This window comes from Plasmodium berghei, assembly GCF_900002375.2.
Source record: "Plasmodium berghei ANKA genome assembly, chromosome: 14".
Lineage (NCBI taxonomy): Eukaryota > Apicomplexa > Aconoidasida > Haemosporida > Plasmodiidae > Plasmodium > Plasmodium berghei.
In genome coordinates this window covers 1,762,356-1,782,158 of record NC_036172.2, presented here as the reverse complement: position 1 = coordinate 1,782,158, position 19,803 = coordinate 1,762,356, and the positions used below count along the sequence as shown (strand labels likewise).

Below are 19,803 nucleotides of genomic sequence, written 5' to 3'. Positions count from 1 at the left end.
TCTGTTTCTTGGTTATCGTATTAATTTATTCATCTATATGTTGTAATTTCATGTAAATAATTTATTAAACCTATATTTGCAATATATAAAAATAACGAAAAATCTTTCTAATCGTTTTTTTGAATATTAATATTATAGCCTTTAATATATGTTTGTATATATAATATTAATAATTAAATGATTTTAGTTTCCTTTTGTATTTTTTTTTTTGTTTTGGTTTTCTTTTAAATTTTAGATAAATATACATATTTTGAATTATTTGTATATTTGTATACACCATATTAAAACGGGGAAAAATACATAATAGGAAATTTGAGAAATATTTCGATTTTATTTGTATAATACACATATATCTATCATTCCAATGAAAACTATTTGGTATTTTCATAAAATATTATCGTATTTATTATATTACATGGATTTTTTTATTATACCTTTACATATTTTTTATAGAAATTGCAAAAAGATAAAAATGTCGTCGTAAAAAATTATATTATACTCATTTTAAATGAATATATATAAATATGTTCATATATTTGGGTACAATTTTTTTGAAATTTTTTATTTAAAAATCACAAAAAAAATATCTACAATATACAGGTTTATCTACAAATGTTATATATATTAAAACAAAATTCACCTTTTCAACCATACAATTTTTTTTAACATTAATCTATGTATTTTTAAAAAAACGTGTAGTAATTATACCTTCACATATATATACAAGTATAGAGAGATATTGTTATACACGTTTATTATATATAATATATGATGTTACTCAATTTAGATATCAATCAGAATTTTCGATGTTTGAAATTTTTAAAAAACTCCCTTATACCAATGCTTTTTGACCCAATTCATTTACTACGACCTCGAAAACAAATGCAAAGGGTTGATCGTTGCAGGTCTTATATTAAAAAATATAAATATTTATAAAATATAGCTTTTTATCATTTCTTTCATGTATATATTATAACAATTGTACATTTTTTTAATTTAATTTATAACCATATTATCCCCTTCCCTTTATCGATTTTCCATTATATATTTAAAAAAAACTTTTAATATTTGTATGCAGGACAAAGAAACAATATAAAAATAGAAGACATTTCAGAGGCTATTATTACCGGTGGATGGGATCTTATTAAAAGGAAAAATATATATTGTTAAAAACATAGTTTGATTCGATTTATATATACAAGTCATTTAAGAATAAAAATAAGGAAACTGTAAAAAGAATGTCCGAAGTTCATTAAATAACGAGAAATGATCAAACATTCCATAAAAAAACATTATAATTAAAATCGTGGTATATGGCATTAATGCAATAATTATTCATGTTATAGATTAATATTATTGTATATAATGTGGTTTTACGAAAATTAATTATTAAAAACCCTGAAAAAATGCACACGTTCATCCATAAGGTGAATAAAGCATATATATATTTGAACATATGTTTAATATTTTTATAAAAACGTTTTACCTTTTCATTCCCTATAAATTCATAGTTTATTTATTTGAAAAATTTACACGCAGTTTTATTAAATATACATTATTAACAGAGACATTTCATATTTTCCTCTAAATTTATATTTTCTTTTTGCTCTCTTTTTTTAAATATAAATATTTGTATAAATAATTTGTGTATATTTAATTAAATATAATAACTTGAAACAAAGACATGTATTTTTTTATAAAATAATGTTAAAAACACTTATAAAAAATTATGAAATGAAAGTATTCATAATATTTCGCAAAAAATGCATAATTAAAATACGCAATATATATGAATGGTTTAAAAAAAATATGTCAATTTTATTACCCTAATGAAGATATAAATATTAATGTATATATTTACTTAGGTATATGAAGATCTTTCATTTGTTCTGTATATTATTTTATTTATTTTTATTGTGAATTTTTTATTAATTTTTTTCCCTATAGAGATTTTTTATAAACAAATTGACAATATTGATAGAAGCCTATAATTTGTGATATCATAATATAAATTTCCTTTGACAATTAATATAATTTTTTTTTCCATAATAAAATATAAGCTAAATTTTTATATTACAATTGTGTGTATTTTTTATTTAAAATAGCAAGAACAACTATCATTTGATCAATGGTAAACTAATAAAATTTTAAAACGGAACCATTCTTTTTTTTTCTTCACGTATTGTATATAATTATACTCACGTCTATTAGATAATAAAGAAAAAATAGCTTTATGTATATTCCCTTTTAATTTATATTTATAAAGAATATATATTATACTTATTTAACTGTGAAATATATATTTTCCATGAATATATAACCTTTTTCTTTTTTATTAAATTCCCTGATAACCTTTTGCAATTATATTTCATGTAAATATACATACGCATTTATAAAATTATACATATGTATAGCCCCACAATGTTATTTTATACTCAGTTTTAAAACTAATGATTATATGATCATATATGATGTATACGTTTTGGTTTCCCTTTTTGAATAAAGGATTATAATAGATTCTTTTATTTTTGTTATGTATTTTTGGAATTGATTTTCTATTTGATTTATTTGTTAATTAGATAAAAAGCATTATAATAAAATATTGTAACATGAAACTTTATGACAATTATATTTTTTTAAGAGTTATATAATTTTATAACTATTGTTTTTATTAAACTTAATAAATGTAAATGGGAAAATATGTAAAATTTTATATTTGGCATTTACTAAGCTATAATATTTTTCAATAATCAAAAAAAATCATAGGTATATATATTCATAGTACCCCTTTAAAAAAATCACCATAAAATTTTATCATTTTTAACTTAATGATATAATGAAAGAAAAAGGTGAAATTAACAAAAGGGCACTAGATTTTAAAGGGAATGACGAATCAATAAAAAAAATAAAAACTAGCGATGATGAAAAAGAATATGAGAAAAAAAACTCAAATGATGCTGAAAGTAAAATAGATAGTTCCTATTCTTTATATTTAGAATGCCAGAAAGGAAGAAACAAAAATTTAAAAGACAATTTAGAGTATATAGAATTGTTAAAAAAAAATGCAAGAAGAAAATACTTGAAAGAAAGAGAAAAAGAAAAATTAGATATAACAAAAAAGTTGCTAGATGATGAACTATTATATAGCGGAATTAAATTAGACGAAAAGGATATTAAAGAATTGGAGTTTTCTAAAAAAATTTATAATATATCGAAAGAAAATGTAAAATTAAGGGAAAAAATGCAAGAAAGTTATTACACTTATCAAGAAGATATTGATGAAAAATATAATAACCTTATAGGAAATATATTACAACAAAATGATAATAATGCAGATCCATCTTTATATAACTATGATCAGCAAATAATTAATAAGGGGATAATGAAATTTGGCTCAGAATCCATTCAAAAAAATAATTTTACAACTGACTTTGTTTTTGATAATGATATTGATTATGCAAAGGATACAAAGAAAGAAATAATAGAAGATAAAGAAAAAGATAAGAATAGAGATAAGCATAAAAGTAAAGACAAAGAAAGGGATAAAAAAAGTGAAAAAAAAAAATATAAAGAAAAACATGGAGAAAAATATTATAATAAACATGAAATGAAAAGTGATAAATATAAAAAATATAGTAGTAGTGATGATAGCAATAGTAGTAATTTTGAAAAAATAAGCAAAAGTAAAAAAAATAAAACTGAAATAGAAAAGGAGAAAAAAAACATAAAAAGGGGTGAAAGTGGCGATGAAAAAAAATTATCAGAAATGAAAAATAGTCTAAATGATGCTGTAGAATTTGTTCATTTAGATAGTTTGTCTGGTATGAGTGAAAAAGAGAAAGAATTACAAAAACTTTTTGAAGATATCCAAAAAAATAAAGAAAAAAAAATGAAACAAATAATTAATGAAAGGAAAAGATTGCCTATATATAGTTATAGATATGATATATTGAAAGCTATAAAAAATAATAAAATTTTAATATTAGTTGGAGAAACAGGAAGTGGGAAAAGTACACAACTAACACAATATTTATATGAATGTAAGTATCACTTATATGGGAATATAATATGTACACAGCCAAGAAGAATAGCTTGTATAGCTATAGCAAATAGAGTAGCTGATGAAATGAATGTAAAAGTGGGGAAAGAAGTTGGTTATGTTATAAGGTTTCAAAATAAAACAAGTGAAAACACAAAGGTTATATATATGACAGATGGTATGTTTTTACGTTTATTATTATATAATCCAACTTTAGAAGGTATATCAGTTTTAATTGTTGATGAAGCTCATGAAAGAGCATTACATACAGATGTTATATTACCAATAATTAAAGATATATGTAATTTTAGAGAAAATATAAGAATTGTCATATCATCAGCAACGTTAGATGCCGAAAAAATTTCTTCCTATTTTAATTGTGCACCAATATTTTATGTCCCAGGAAGAAAATATAATGTCGATATTTATTATACTATTAATAATGAAAGTAATTATTTATCTGCTATTGTTATAACTATATTACAAATTCATATAACACAAGGAAAAGGTGATATATTAGTTTTTTTACCTGGTCAATTTGAAATTGAATTAGTTCAACAAGAACTTGAAAGTAAATTAAATGAATTAGCTCCGAAATTTCGGAGCATGATTATATTACCTATTTATTCTTCTTTACCTGCTGAATGCCAATCACGTATATTTGAAGATATCGGAAATGAGGATGATATACAAAATGAAAATAATGACAACGACAATAAAAGTGACAAAAGTGACGATAAGAAAAGTATTGATAATGAATATAAAAAAAATAATACAGCAAAAGATGAAGAAAATAGGTTAAGCACAATCTCAAATAATAATAAAAAAAAAAGTAATAATGAAAATGTTAAATTAGCTACAAATAATATACGAAGAAAAATTATACTTTCAACAAATATATGTGAAACTAGTATTACTATAGATAATATAATATATGTTATAGATTCAGGCTTGTGTAAACAAAAAATATATAACCCTAATTCGGGTATCGAATCTTTAGTCACTTTACCATGCTCTAAAGCATCTGTTAATCAAAGAGCTGGTAGGGCTGGTAGAAAACAAGATGGAAAATGCTTTAGATTATTTACAAAAAAATCTTTTATTGATTTAAGTGATAATTCTATTCCAGAAATTCAACGCTGTGAAATTAGTAGTATGATATTATTATTAAAAAGTTTAGGAATGGATGATATTATTAACTTTGATTTTTTAGATCCACCGTCTCCTGTTGTTATAATAAAAGGACTTGAGCTTCTCTATTCATTGGGTGCATTAAATAATGAAGGAAATTTAACAAAAACTGGAAGGAAAATGGCTGAATTCCCAACAGATGTAAAATCGAGTAAAATGATTTTATCGGCATCGGAAAAATATAATTGTGTTGATGAAATATTAAGTATTATATCCATGTTAACTCATGCCAACAGTATTTTTTATGTTCAAAAAGGAAAAGAAAAAGAAGCAGATAATGTTAAAAAAATTTTTATTATAGAAGGTGGTGGTGATTTTTTTATGTTTTTAAATATTTTTAAACAATGTGAAGAAAATAATTTCTCCACCTCGTATTGCTATGATCACTTTTTACAATATCATACACTTATTAAAATAAAGGATATAAAAACACAGCTAATTAGTATATGTGAAAAACTCGATTTACCAATAACTTCATGTGGAATCGAAAAACACGATTCTATATCTAATATTAAAAAATGTATAATAAGCGGGTTTTTTACTAATGCTGCTTTGCCAATTAATAAAACCGAGCTCAAAATAATTAAATTAAATCAGGTTGTTAGTATATATCCAAGTTCGGTACTATCAAAAAAAAATATTATGGAGGAATATCACAACTCATGCATTATTTTTTATGAAGTTATTAAGATAAATAAGTCGTATATACGTTACAACATAGATGTGAATAAAGATCTTCTTTTTGAAATTGCATCCTTTTACTTTTTCACCAAAAATTAATGAAATCGTCAAAATGAAACTATCTATAAAATCTGGAAATGTATATATAGCCGAATATTGTAAAAATGAACATTAAAAGAGAACGAGTAAATTAAAAAAAAAAATGAAGCATTACAAAATCATATAATTATTTTATATACCCTTAAACAAATATGTATACTCCACCATATGAAACTTTATGAATTCTGTTTGAAAATATTGGAGTAGTTTTTCCTACGAACCTTAATATTTTTGATGACATTATGGTGAATAAAATGCCTTTAAAAATAAAATATGGATATATAGCTTAAATTTTCCATTCAAATTATTTAATATATATATTCATATTCGTCATGTTTACCTTTTATTAATTCAGTACTATTTTATTTTTCATGTGTTTATTTTAAGGATATACCTTTGGAACATATATCATATTTTTTTAATATAAAAAGTATGAAATGTATGTTTATAATTTATTAATTTTTGTTTATATATTTACATAAATTAATTTTTTATATGAATCAGCGATATTTGATCTTTTATATTTCATATTCGTTTCGCTTTCATCATAATATACCGCATTTATGGATGTGTGATGAATATTGCGTTATAATTTTTATAACACTCTTCATTTTTACAATTTTCTTTTAATCTTACCAACATTTGCTATTGTTATATTTACTCATTTGCGTTGTATATATATTACCCTTTTACGTGTTTATATGTTTATTTTTTATGTGTGCTTATATGCATTTGTTTATTTTCACATTTTATTTTATGTTTGTTTTAGTTATATAAATTTATGTATTTACTAAATTAAAATTATGGAAAAACAAACCGAACTACTTTTTTTCGGTATATAAACTATTTATTGCCATGCTTTACATACGTAAATACGTAATCCTTTCGAGGGTTATAGGCAATTCATTTCCCATGATATATATGCTATATAGTTTTTTATCTTTGCCTATACCAATATCAATATACATATATTTAGACAAAAGGTTTAAGAACAAAAAAACTCATATATATGTCGAAATAATTATTCATTGTTATATTAAAATCGTTTTAATAAATAATTTAACTAATATGATGTTTTATAATATTAAAAAAAAAAATTTAAGTTTATGACTAATTAATTTTTGTTTTGTAATATAAGCACAAATAAAATGCCACAAATATATTTCCCATGATATGGAAAATATCTTAACATTCAAAATAAATAAAAAAATTATTATATGCGTATACTTTAAACAAAATGTATGGGTAAAAAAATATAACATTTTATAGCTTCAAATTGTTGTCTTCAACATATTTATAACTACTATTTATCATAAAAAATATACTATAATAACATATACTTAAAAAATATATATATTATTTTTATTGAATTTTTCTTCAGACATTTCATAATAATAATTTTTTTTTTAAATTTAATATTTATATTTAGTTGAATAATCTTTCGGTGATATGACTAAACCTCTTCCTTTTCTTGCGCCTCTGAATATGGTTTCAACAATATCAATAAATTCTTGTTTATTATTCATAGGCCAATTAATTTTATTATTATTACCTGTACCTAAATCTATCATCATGTGTTTATTTCTATAAAAAAACATAACAGAAACTGGATCATACAATTCATACATTGTATTAAAATCAGGAACTTCGGTGATATCCACCAAATATATAACACAAAAATTCTTTATATCATCAGCTACTTTATATAGTAATTCATCCATTTTCATACAATCAGGATCGTAATCATGACCAAAACGAATACAAACTAATCGTTCATCTTCGTTTACTATAGCTTGATCAACTGCCCAACCACTATTTAAATGCTGAAGCATAAACGACATTTTCGAAAAAATTTAAATTATATATATTTTTTTATTAACAAACAGTTATAATGTATTGTTAATATTTATAAATAGAGAATAGCAAATTTTATATTTCAATTAATGCATTTCTTTAATGGTATTTAAATTATTTCATTTATTAATTACTATATCTTTGCATATTTAGAAAAAATATATGTTTTAACATATATACAATACGGTTTACTCGGCATCGTAAAACACTTCAAACATATATGTATTAATCAAACAGTGGTAATATAATTTTTATTTTGTTATCTTAAAAAAATTAAAAAAAAGGACAAAAATTTTTTTAATTATTATTTTTATATAGAAAATGTTTAATTAAAAGAATGAAAAATAAAAATAAAAACATATACTATATATATATATATTGACCTTTTTATTAGTTTTTAAATAGAATAAATTTATAAGACCATAAATTTATAAAATAGCCTCTTAAATATACAATTTTATTTATTTCATAATATTCTATAATCTACAATATTTCCTATGTATTTTTTTTCGGCACATTATATCAGTATCCTTCATCCAAATTGTTAAAACAAACTTACGTAAAAACTTTATAATTTTTTTCATATTATAGTTGTATTTAACAATATATATTATATACAAATATATACCTGTTATAATATATAGCTATTTCAAGAATGTGATGTCTAACATTAAACAAGTATGTCACCACATGATAACGATGATGATATTAAAGTATATATATTTTTTCCTTTAAAATAAAATAAACTAAAAAAAATAATAAATGGGTAAAAATTATGCTATTGTTTTCCAACAAACACAATTGAATCATGAAACATACAATTTAATTTTAAATAATAATTCAATAAATTATAATATATATATATATATATACTTTTATCATAAATCATCTTTTAAAATAGAAACAGATATAAATAGAACTATAATTTTCGCTTACAACGAAATTTTCATTTTCTTAAAGTTCTTTTATTTTTTTTTATGTGTGTGTGCATTGAAACTTAAAAGTTCATTTAATTTTAATAACTCTAAATTGTTTAATATTTCATATCTATATAATATTAAAATTGGAATTCTCTACATTTAAATTTTTGAATTATTTTATTGTAGAAAATTTATTATTATTATTTTATAATAAAGGTATTTTTCTTAAAAAAAATATTGAAATTATTTATTTTTTTCGTTTTATCGAGCATGTGTAAAAAGTAAAACGTTTGCATGAGGAAAATATTATGAATAACCTTCGCTGATCATATTTACTCTAATTTTACATTTTAAAAATATTTACAAATCAATAATTATATATATAATATATTTTCATAAAGGGTAAATTTGTAATATTTTTTTTCACTAGTTTTTAAAATATTTATATGGTGTGTTTAATTATAACTAATGTTTTTTAAATAAAATTACACCTATAGTATAAAACACACATTTCTGTTTATTCATATGCAGCATTGAATGTAGAATTTTCAAAAGAAGATAAATTCAAACATGTGTTAGTTTTTTTTGCTGGAATTCTATACATATATAAATCACCAAATTATAATATAAATATTTTTTTCAATATTTTTCATTTTATATCATTTATTTTATTTGCATTTGTATATATATGTGTTCATTTGAGGAACATTGTTTCATCATATTCAAGAAAAATGTATATTTACACATTGGGCCTTTTTCATAATGATTAACAATTGTGTTTTCTTGAGTTTAAACTTTATTTCACACATTATATTGTGATTTTTTGATTTATTATTTTAATAAAAATGAGCGCAAAATGGCTATCTAATATATCACTTTTTAATTTCAATAAAACAAATAATAAACAAAATTTTGTAAGAAGCCGGAAACGGTTTCGTACAATTACATGGAAATATGCCAAAACAATTGGACCGTTTGCTTCATTCATATATTTATTTAATCAAAGTATAGGATCAGGTATATTTAAAAGAAAAATAATTAATATAAAAATGTGTCCATCACTTAAACTCTATTATATATATTACCTAGTAATAATTTGTTTGTAATTTGTCTGTAGGCTTATTTGACATCCCAAGTTTAATTGATGAAGTAGGATGGATTCCAGTAATTTTCGGAAATGTGTTTGTATGCTCAGTTGCTGCTTTTTGTAGTTTAATGATTTTAAGAGCGATGACTATTATACCAAAAAACAAAAATTTTGAGCAAAGAATTGAATATAGTGCAGTTATAAAATATTTTATGTCGAATGAAAAATATAAATTTGTTTCCTTTTTATATCATTTAGGGAATATATGCAACAATATTTGTGGAATACTTGTTATATCGAAAATAATTGACATATTCATTATTAAAATATTTGGGTATACTATATTATTTGAAATATATCCTCAAATACAAATTAAAAAATGCTCAATATCTTTTTTAGATGCTATGTTTAATGGTTATTACTATTCTAATACAGGAAATTATGAAACTATATTTATATGTGGATTTACTATAGGTTATATAATTAACGCAATAATATGTATACATCTTTCGTCAAAAGGGTTAGAAGAAACGATAAACTATCAATATGTTGTTTTTATGATATTTATGAGTTCTTTTTTATATTTATCCATTTCTTCAACAATTTATTTATTTTCACATAATTATAATGACAGTTCAACAGCAATTAAAAGCATAAATATGCATAACAATTTAATATTAAGTAGAGCCCACATAGAACCAGATTTAATAAAAAATTATCAATCATATAATGAATTAAACCATTTTAAAAAAATAATACTGATATGCAAAAACACAGCTTCTAGTGAGTGTCTAATTTCAAACAAAATTGAAAAAAACAGCTTTTCAAATTATTCAAATGACTTATATAAACGGAATGATAATATATATAAAAATGTAAGCACGAAGACCAATAACAATATTAATATTTTAAACAATTTCAACGAAAAAAATAATATTTTATATTCAAAAAACACTCCATTTTTCTGCTCATTTATGCGATTAAACCGTCTATATAAAAAAAAAACTTATATTTTTCGAAATAGCATTTTTTTCCTCACAGTTTTAAGTTGTTCTAAGGATTTAAAAATTAATAAAAATATCAACATTTTATATTTTTATTATGTATATAAAATATATAATGAATTTTATATCAACAATTCCAACGCTTCAAACTCAGAAAAAATGAAACAATTTAATACGAACTCAGAAAATTTTATTGAAGAAGAATATTATAATAATTATAAAAATAATTTAACAAATAAATATAACCTTTCTAAAAATGGAAATAATACAAACGATAATAAAAATAAGGAAAAGAAAAAGGAAATACAGAACAAAACATTCTTTGAAAAATTATACCTTATGATTAGTAAAATAGAAGGAATAAAAACATATTGTATGGGAAAAACATTCGCGAATTTTATTGATTCATATGGATTTGTTAGTAATATACCATCATGGGGAAATGAAATAACGGATGATGTTAATGTATCTAAATCTATATGGTTTACAGTTATATTTAGCAGCATTTTTTATTTTATTTTTGGTATAATATTTTGTTTAAATAATTCTTTTAAAAATATTAATACATCAGTTTTATATATTTTTAATTTAGTTGCTGTTGCCCCTAAAGTTATCACTGGCTCTATATCGATGCGCTATGATTTAATGAATTTAGATATATGTTCAGATGATATAGCATTTTTTTTTGCTTGTATCGCTCCATTTTTATTAGCATGGTTATTTTCAAATGGTATATTATTTTCAAATACATTTAATTATATAAGCTTAATATGTGGGCTTTTTTGTAATTTTCTATCACCAGCATTTACTTATATATCAGCATGTGAAAGTAATACATCTTTTTATAAAAACCCCTTAAGAAAATATACAATCGTTAATAGAAAAAAAACAGTACTTTCATCAAGCTCTGACATTCGAAAAGCTTTAGGGAATATAATTGACAAATTTGGAGATGATAATCATCATAATTTTCATATAGATCAAAATGATAACGAAAAAGAAAATGAGACACTAAAAAAAAGAATAAGTAAATTTAATAGATCCATGTCTTTAAACCAGTCTGGGATGTATAATAATTCAATAAACTCAAATAGTAATTCTGGAAGTTTTTTTATTTTTGAAAATGGGGAATATATACCTAAAAGTTATTCAAAAGATGATACTGACGTCACAAATTTTTCAAATAAATCATCTATTGAATTTAGTTCATTACATGATAATTGTGATTTCGTGGAAAAAAATGAAATTGTTATAAAGGAAGAGACCTTTGATAATATAGCAAATAAAGAGACCAATAAAATTAAAAAAAAAAAAAAAGGAATAAGATTTTCAAGTGAAATAAAACATGACGATGAAGATAATAATTTAAAAAACAATAATATATATAATTCATATGAAAAAAAGGGAAAAAATAATATTTTAACAAAAGAAATCGAGGGTGAAAAAAATAATGACAAAAATAAATATCAAAAAGAATTCATTCCCTCCAAAAAAAAAGCAGTTTTCTTTTCAGAATCATTCAACACAGGGGATAAAGAAGATAACGGTAATTCAAATGAAAAACAATATTCTCCAACTATAGAATTAAACGAAAAGGAAAATTATCCTAAAAAAAAAACAAATATAAAAAAAAAAAAAATGTTTTCAGAAGAAGTAAGAGTGTGTAAGGATGAAGGTAAGTATGAAGGAAGTAAAAAAAATGGGAAGAAGAAAAAAGGAGTAGCTTTTTCAGACCAAGTAGAAATGTGTTATGATGAAAAAAAACAAAATTTTAAATTTAATGATGATATTGAAGTTTTTACACCAGAAAAATATACCCAGGAAGATAACACAAATTTATGTAAAAATGAAAACAAATTGAACAGTATATTATCAAATGAAATAAATGATGATTGTATAACAAAATGCAAAACAAAAAAAGAACCAAAATTAATGGGTGCCAATGATGATAAGGAAAAGGGATATATTACATATCCTAAAAATAGTGATAAAGTAAGTATTGACAATAAATATGTACATGAAGAAATTTCTACTTATGAAATAGTAATAAATAATAATAATAAGTTTATTCAAGAAGATATAAGAAAATGTGAAAATAAAAAAAATAACGAGCTTGTTTTTTCTTCAAATAAAAGTAATGATAATAAAAAATTGGGCGTAAATTTAAACAACCCCTCATGTTTAGAATATGAAAGAATCCTTAGCGATTCAGCTATTAATTATAATGTAAATGATGAAATTAATGAAACCAAAGAAAATGAAAATGAATCAATTACTAAAAATAGAAGTTTCGAAAATCCTGATCACCAAATTTTTAAACGGAAAAGAGAAAAATTAAAATCTCAATTTAAATCTAATATGTCTAGGAATGTCAGCAACTATAAAAAGTTAATACAAAGTATAAATTCGTTAAAATCTGAAGAAAAAAACGAAGATATTAATAATACCATAATAAAATATTCAACACAAAATGAAACAAATTTTGATGATAATTGTGATTTATTCACCCCACGTTATGTTATAGAAAAACATAAAAGTATATCCAAAGAAATATGTCCACAAGAAACAATATTAAAAAATATTGACACTGAACTTGATAAAAAAGAAACATTGCATTACTCTGAAAGAAATGAAAATATTAAATTCCAAGACTCGGAAAAACTTTTAAATAAAGAGGAAAACAACAAAAATAATTTATATTATAAAATATCTCTATCGTTCGAAAATAATACTATCCATGAAAGGGAAAACCAAACATGCCCATCAAATCATCCAATAAATGAACACGATAATAGTAAAAATAATGTATTATTTGTTAGACAGAGGAAAAAATTGAAATCATCTTTTTATGCCAATGGTAATATGATAATTGGAGATAGTAAAGAAGCGATACATGTAGAGCAAATTAATAATTTTCGTAATAAACTTAATGTTGAATCTGATTTAAATGATAATAATAATAATATACAAATATCTGAAAATGAAATTAATGACGAAAAAGCTATTGAAAATACAGAGGTAGAAATTGTCCCAATATTAAAAATAATGAAATCTTATGAAAACCAAACATTGACGGAGAACGACAATGATCAAGTAAAAAACATGAAAAAAAAAAAAACAATAAAAAATGTAAGACATCAGACACATTACAAGTTCGCTGATTTATCAGACCTGTATGATGATATACATAAATACGAATTAGAAAATGTTGAAACAAATTATGTAAATAACAAAACAGATAATGATGAGGAGAGTAAGCAACTTTTGGAAATAAGCAAAAATAATAATTTAAATGAAGAGATAAATAAAACGAATGAAACATCTTCATCAATAAAAAACGAAAAATCGTCTATTATAAAACAAATAGAACAAATATATACAGAATTAGCAGACAGAATGCATTCTGGTATTTCTGAAATATCTACGAATGATGACATTGATTATGTTGATATACGTCAATTTAAGATAATAGATAATAATAGCCCAGTTAAACATTATTATAATGTTTTTCACAAAAGTAAAAATTATAATTCGAATAAATATGAACATATATATTCAAATAACATTATTTTGGATAATAAAACAAATATGGATCATTTATGTTCCATATTTTTATTTGGTAACCCTTTAGAAAGAAATGAAGAATATGAAGAAAGCCGAAAAAAAATAAATAAAAATAATGAAACCACTAATATACCAACTAGCTCTCAAAATAAAATATCAGATATAAAAGAAAAATCCGGAATTTTTACACGTTTTGAAAATACAAAGAATAATTTATCCGTTTCCGGATTACATGAAGAACAAGTATCATTAATTAACTCACCTTCCTCTCGAAATACAGAAAATTATATTGAAATCGTCAATAAAAATCACAATGCCATAAGTACATCGGGCACTGTTAAACCATCAGCTTTGAAAAAGCCAAGCGTAAATTTTAATGTAAATGATGAAGTTATTGACAATGAGGTAATCAAAACTATTAATATAACTTTAATAAAATTATATTATACTATTTAAAATTAAATAAAAATATGTTTAAATACCTTAATGATTTTACATTGCATACATATGTATAATATTTTTTTTTTTTCAGGAATTAAATAATATAATAAAAAGCAATGATATAAATATCAAGAAAAACAGTTCTAATAAAATTGAAATAATGAAAATTCGAATTCATGTCTATCCAGATTTTCTTCAGAAATATCATGTAGAAACAACCTATGTATTATTGGGTTTTTTGAGCGCCTTTTCATTTGTTGGCATTATAACTGATTTGTTATTTGGATAAATGCAAAAAAAAATTATATATTTCTTTTATGGTCAAAATTTTAAAAGAAAACTATTAACTGGCATATGCATTATAAGATGTATATTTGTGAATTTATTTTTATACCTTTGTTTAGTTTGTGTTTACCATTATTGTATCTACATACTTATATTTGTATGATGTGTATTATATACATTTATAAAATGTAGAGTCGATAAAATATTATGTTACTATATTGTAAAAAATTATGACTATATGTTTAATATTTTACAATTCGTTTACTTTATTCAACTATGTATATAATGTTTTTTTGTTATGTAACATTTTTTTTGCAGATATTTTTTCCATTATTTTGTTTCTTTAAACATGTTTTCTTATTATATATTTTGAAACCGATTTGTTAATTCATTGAAAAATACATTTTGTTCTGTTTTTTAAGTTTAACTTCAGACATAAATAATATAAAAAATGTCTTTATGTAGAAATTGTTTTTTTTAAGTCTTAATCATATTAATTTTAGTGCAATATTATTTCAATGTAATGAATAAAATGGTATTTTTATGTATAAATTATACATTTTCCTTAATATCAATTAATATTGCTACTTACGTTAACAAATCCTAAAAGGTTATAATTAATTTACCCTTACGTATAAATTTGTGTGTGTTTCTTTCTTCTACTCATTAAAATTCTATTACTATTATAGTAATACAAAAAGGCTATGGTCTTTATTTGTTGTGAAAATTCAACAATTCTTGGTATATACTGTTTTCTATTATTATAACACTTTCGAGGGCATCATATTAATTTATTTTTTTCTACAAAAGTTATAGATAAACATAAAATTTTTGAATATGCCCTTTTTCAATATGATTAAGTATTAATAAAAAATTGTAAATAAGCATAATGCACACTTATTATTCTACAAATTATTATAAAAATAGAAAAATAAACACTTTCTGAAAATTTTATGGTATAAACTTATGTTTTTAATGTTTTTTTGTTATCTTTAAAAATTTATAATTATGTACATATAAGCTTATTTCACACTTTTAAGAAAAAAAAGACATTTAAATTTATATATAAAATGTATTAAAGAAATATATTATATTAAAATAAATTATTTAATACTATTGTGTAATTATATTTAACATAAAAAAAATATATATTAAGAAAAATATTGGTAATTTTTAAATGAAAATAAAGAAAATTACATGTATATATGTATTTATGTTATAGTTTAAAATGGAATCAATAAACAAAGAGAATTTGAAAATCAAATATAAAATATTAGCCATATCATCTACTGATAAAGATCATGATGTTACTAATTTGTTAAAAAACAGTGGGAAGGAAATTCATAACCCATGGATAAGTGAAAAAAATTGTTCATATCCCCAAGAAATTATCCTACAAATAAAACCAGCAAAAATAAAATACTTAGAATTTTTGTGTCATGAATATGCCATAAGTAAAAAAATTGAAATTTTTATGTCTAATAACAATAAAGATTATTTGAAAGCTGGTTTTTTTAGATTTAATGATAATACTTCAACACGTTATTGTGCCAGAGAACTTAAATATGTGTATTTACCATGTACCATAAAATGTACATATATCAAATTTAAGCTACATAATCCATATCATAATTTATTAAACATTAATTCACAAATTGGATTATATTATATAAACATAATTCCTGAAGATGTTATTTTAAACATTCCACCAGAAATAAATCCCACACTTAAATTAAATCCATTAGACAATAAAAAACGTATAAATGGCAATAATTTTGTAGGTAGTAAAAAATCGTTACTAAGAAAAATAAAAGATGATTATAATTCAAATATAACTAGTAATAATGCGAATATTTCTTCAAGAGGAATTCATTGGGGTCGTAAACATTTTCATTCTAAATATGATAAAAATCAAGTCCACTTATCATATGAAAAGTTAGAGAGCAAAATAAAATGTTTTGAAAAATTAAAAGATGAATGTATTGCAAAAGAAAAATTTGACATGGCATGTGAACTAAAAAAAATTATAAATGTTTTTATTTTTTTAAAGAATACTATAATATTTTTAAAAGGAAAAAAAAAGACATATGTCAATGATGAGAATTATAACAAAGCTAAAATGTTAAAAGAAAAGGAAATAAAAATAACAATTATAATAAAGAATATTGAGGATTTAAAAATAATAAATGATTGTTCAAAAAAATGGTATTATGAATGGCTCATTTTGTACCATAAAGAACTGGAAATATATGAAAACGAAATAAACAAAATTGTGTCAAATGAAAATGTTAGAATTATAAAAAAAAAATGTGGATTTTTAGACCATTATAGTGGTGCCGATGAAGGAGATATTGATTTAAATAATATTTTGGTGCTCATTTGCAGTGATAATGAACAAAAAAGAGAAATGGGGTTTGATTTAGCTTATAAGTCGTTTGAAGATGCTACAAGATGTAAAAACATATGGCATAGTAACTTAGATTCATTGTGCTTAATTATTAAAAGGGGGATATTTGATTCAGGGTTTAGTATATTCATTAAGAGCATTGCTGCTTTAGAAAAAATGCTAAGTATATTTGAACAAGATTTCTTTAAAGTGGGAAACAGCGATTATTATAATTATAATGATACAAACTTAAAATATATAAAATTCATAATTTCTTCCCTTCTGAAACGTTTAGATGATTCTAATCTTGATGTAGTAGACATATGTATAAAAACAATAATGATGATGTTACATAATAATTTTATTTCTTTTAAGAATGTATTTTCTACTATTCTATCAATGCTATTTTATTTTTTTTCCAATGATGTAACCGAAATAAATGAAAAGATAATTGTTAGTTTAATGAGTTTTTATTACTCTTTAATAAACAAATATTATACTTCAGTGAAAAATTATATTAATTTAAAAAAGGTTCTTGAAATTATATCTCTCTTTCTACAAGTAAACATTGAATCTATTAAACAAACGTCCTTAGACTTTTTTGTTAATATATATAATATTATGGAAAATAACAATGAGGTGTTTGAAGACTTTTTATTGAACGTTTCATTTGATATTAAAAATCTTATAATAAATCGATTAAATCAGGAAGAAAATGAAAAAACAAAATTATCAAAGGATAATAATGGAAAAAGACAAAGTGAGTTATGGGAAAAAAATAATTTGTCTATAAGTAATGATGATTCAGGACACAAAAACTCTTACTTATATAATACATACTCAAACATTAAAGATATATCACACGAAAATAACAAAGAAAACATCAATAAAATAGAAAATATTAATAATGATATTAAAAGGAATATATATACAGAAAAATGTGGAATTATAAACAATAATATTAAAGATCCTAAGTTAATTGATAAGGATTCAAAAATAGTAACACTGAACAGTAATTTAAAAAAAGATACATATCTTAGTGAAATTAAAGAATCCTCTGGAAACAGTGAAATAATAGTTGATTCAAAAATACCAATTAGTTTACATAAGAAAGATGCGACCAATACATGCGAAGAGAAGAGTATAACAAGGGAAATACACATAAAGGAAGGGAGATCTATTGGTTATTCTACAAAGATAGAAGAACATGATGAAGCTCATGTTTCTCCTTTTACATGTAAATATTGCTTCAAAACAGATAAAATGTTTACAGAAATTGGTTTAGAAAAACATTGGATTAAAAATTGTCCTATGCTTTGTACTTGTCCAAATTGTTTCTTAATAGTCGAATTGGTTGTTATTTATGATCATTTTCTATCTGAATGTTCACATAGTTATATGTATACTTCATGTGAATATTGTAATGGGGTCGTAAAGAAAAGTTTATTAGATTTTCATGTTATGAATGAATGTGTTGGAAAGAAAAATGATTATATTTTATGCTACTATTGTTCTCTTTGTATTGAATCATTTGAGATTGATAAATGGAGAAATCATTTTCTATCATGCCCCAAAAATCCTAGATTGAGTTAAAATATTGTTTATCATGCTGTGTGAATCATCTATCATTTATGTAAATCCTGTCTATCTTTTATACATGAATTATACTTTTTTTTGACTGTTATTAACACTAAAATTAAGTTTAATAATATTTTAAAGCAAGGCACATAACATCTTTTTAAAATAACATTACATTAATTACATCTGTCTTAAAAATGCAATATAAAATGTCCTCTGAGATATTTATTTAATAATTGTAAAATTTAAAATAGTACTATTAACATATTTTTTATTGTGAGAAATTAAATGTTTAAGTGGATATAATTTTTATAGTTCACTTCATTCTTTATTTATATAAGAGTACACATTTTAATTATATTTTTAAAAAAAATATAAAAATAAAAGGATATTAATAAAAAAACAAAAATATAATAATTATGTCTACCATAATAATGAAATAATAACTATAAAATAAATATTAATTGTAAAATTATAATATATTAGAATAATTAAAGAATATTTTAAATAATTCATAATATAAATGTGTAATTATAAATTAATTAATATAAAATAATAAATTAATTTCATTAAATTAAAATATTATTATAAAAATAAATAATATATAATTAAATTAATTAAAATTAATATATATATTTATAATATGTTTTAATAAATTATATGTTTCGAGAATA

The 19,803-nt window shown here is 21.8% G+C and overlaps 5 protein-coding genes across 5 annotated transcripts, besides 1 other annotated feature; 4 read left to right on the top strand and 1 right to left on the bottom strand.

Annotated features, from left to right (window-relative positions):
• Positions 1 to 771: 771 nt before the first annotated feature.
• Positions 772 to 1,148, top strand: PBANKA_1446400 (conserved protein, unknown function; the record flags this gene model as incomplete). The annotated part of the gene is made up of 2 exons (XM_034567830.1): positions 772 to 905; positions 1,079 to 1,148. 2 exons carry the CDS (start codon positions 772 to 774, stop codon positions 1,146 to 1,148), a joined length of 204 nt encoding a protein of 67 aa, XP_034424288.1.
• Positions 1,149 to 2,836: 1,688 nt separating this feature from the next.
• PBANKA_1446300 (pre-mRNA-splicing factor ATP-dependent RNA helicase PRP2, putative) lies at positions 2,837 to 6,010 on the top strand (the record flags this gene model as incomplete). Its single annotated transcript, XM_034567828.1, has 1 exon — positions 2,837 to 6,010. One exon carries the CDS (start codon positions 2,837 to 2,839, stop codon positions 6,008 to 6,010), a length of 3,174 nt encoding a protein of 1,057 aa, XP_034424287.1.
• A 1,412-nt stretch (positions 6,011 to 7,422) lies between these two features.
• On the bottom strand, positions 7,423 to 7,851 carry PBANKA_1446200 (mitosis protein dim1, putative; the record flags this gene model as incomplete). Its single annotated transcript, XM_034567827.1, has 1 exon — positions 7,423 to 7,851. The coding sequence occupies one exon, from the start codon at positions 7,849 to 7,851 to the stop codon at positions 7,423 to 7,425; it is 429 nt and encodes a 142-aa protein (XP_034424286.1).
• Positions 7,852 to 9,629: 1,778 nt separating this feature from the next.
• Positions 9,630 to 15,169, top strand: PBANKA_1446100 (amino acid transporter, putative; the record flags this gene model as incomplete). Its single annotated transcript, XM_034567826.1, has 3 exons — positions 9,630 to 9,801; positions 9,902 to 14,844; positions 14,972 to 15,169. The coding sequence occupies 3 exons, from the start codon at positions 9,630 to 9,632 to the stop codon at positions 15,167 to 15,169; spliced, it is 5,313 nt and encodes a 1,770-aa protein (XP_034424285.1).
• Positions 15,170 to 16,393: 1,224 nt separating this feature from the next.
• On the top strand, positions 16,394 to 19,144 carry PBANKA_1446000 (conserved Plasmodium protein, unknown function; the record flags this gene model as incomplete). The annotated part of the gene is made up of 1 exon (XM_034567825.1): positions 16,394 to 19,144. One exon carries the CDS (start codon positions 16,394 to 16,396, stop codon positions 19,142 to 19,144), a length of 2,751 nt encoding a protein of 916 aa, XP_034424284.1.
• A 617-nt stretch (positions 19,145 to 19,761) lies between these two features.
• Positions 19,762 to 19,803: part of a sequence feature that runs on past the window's edge.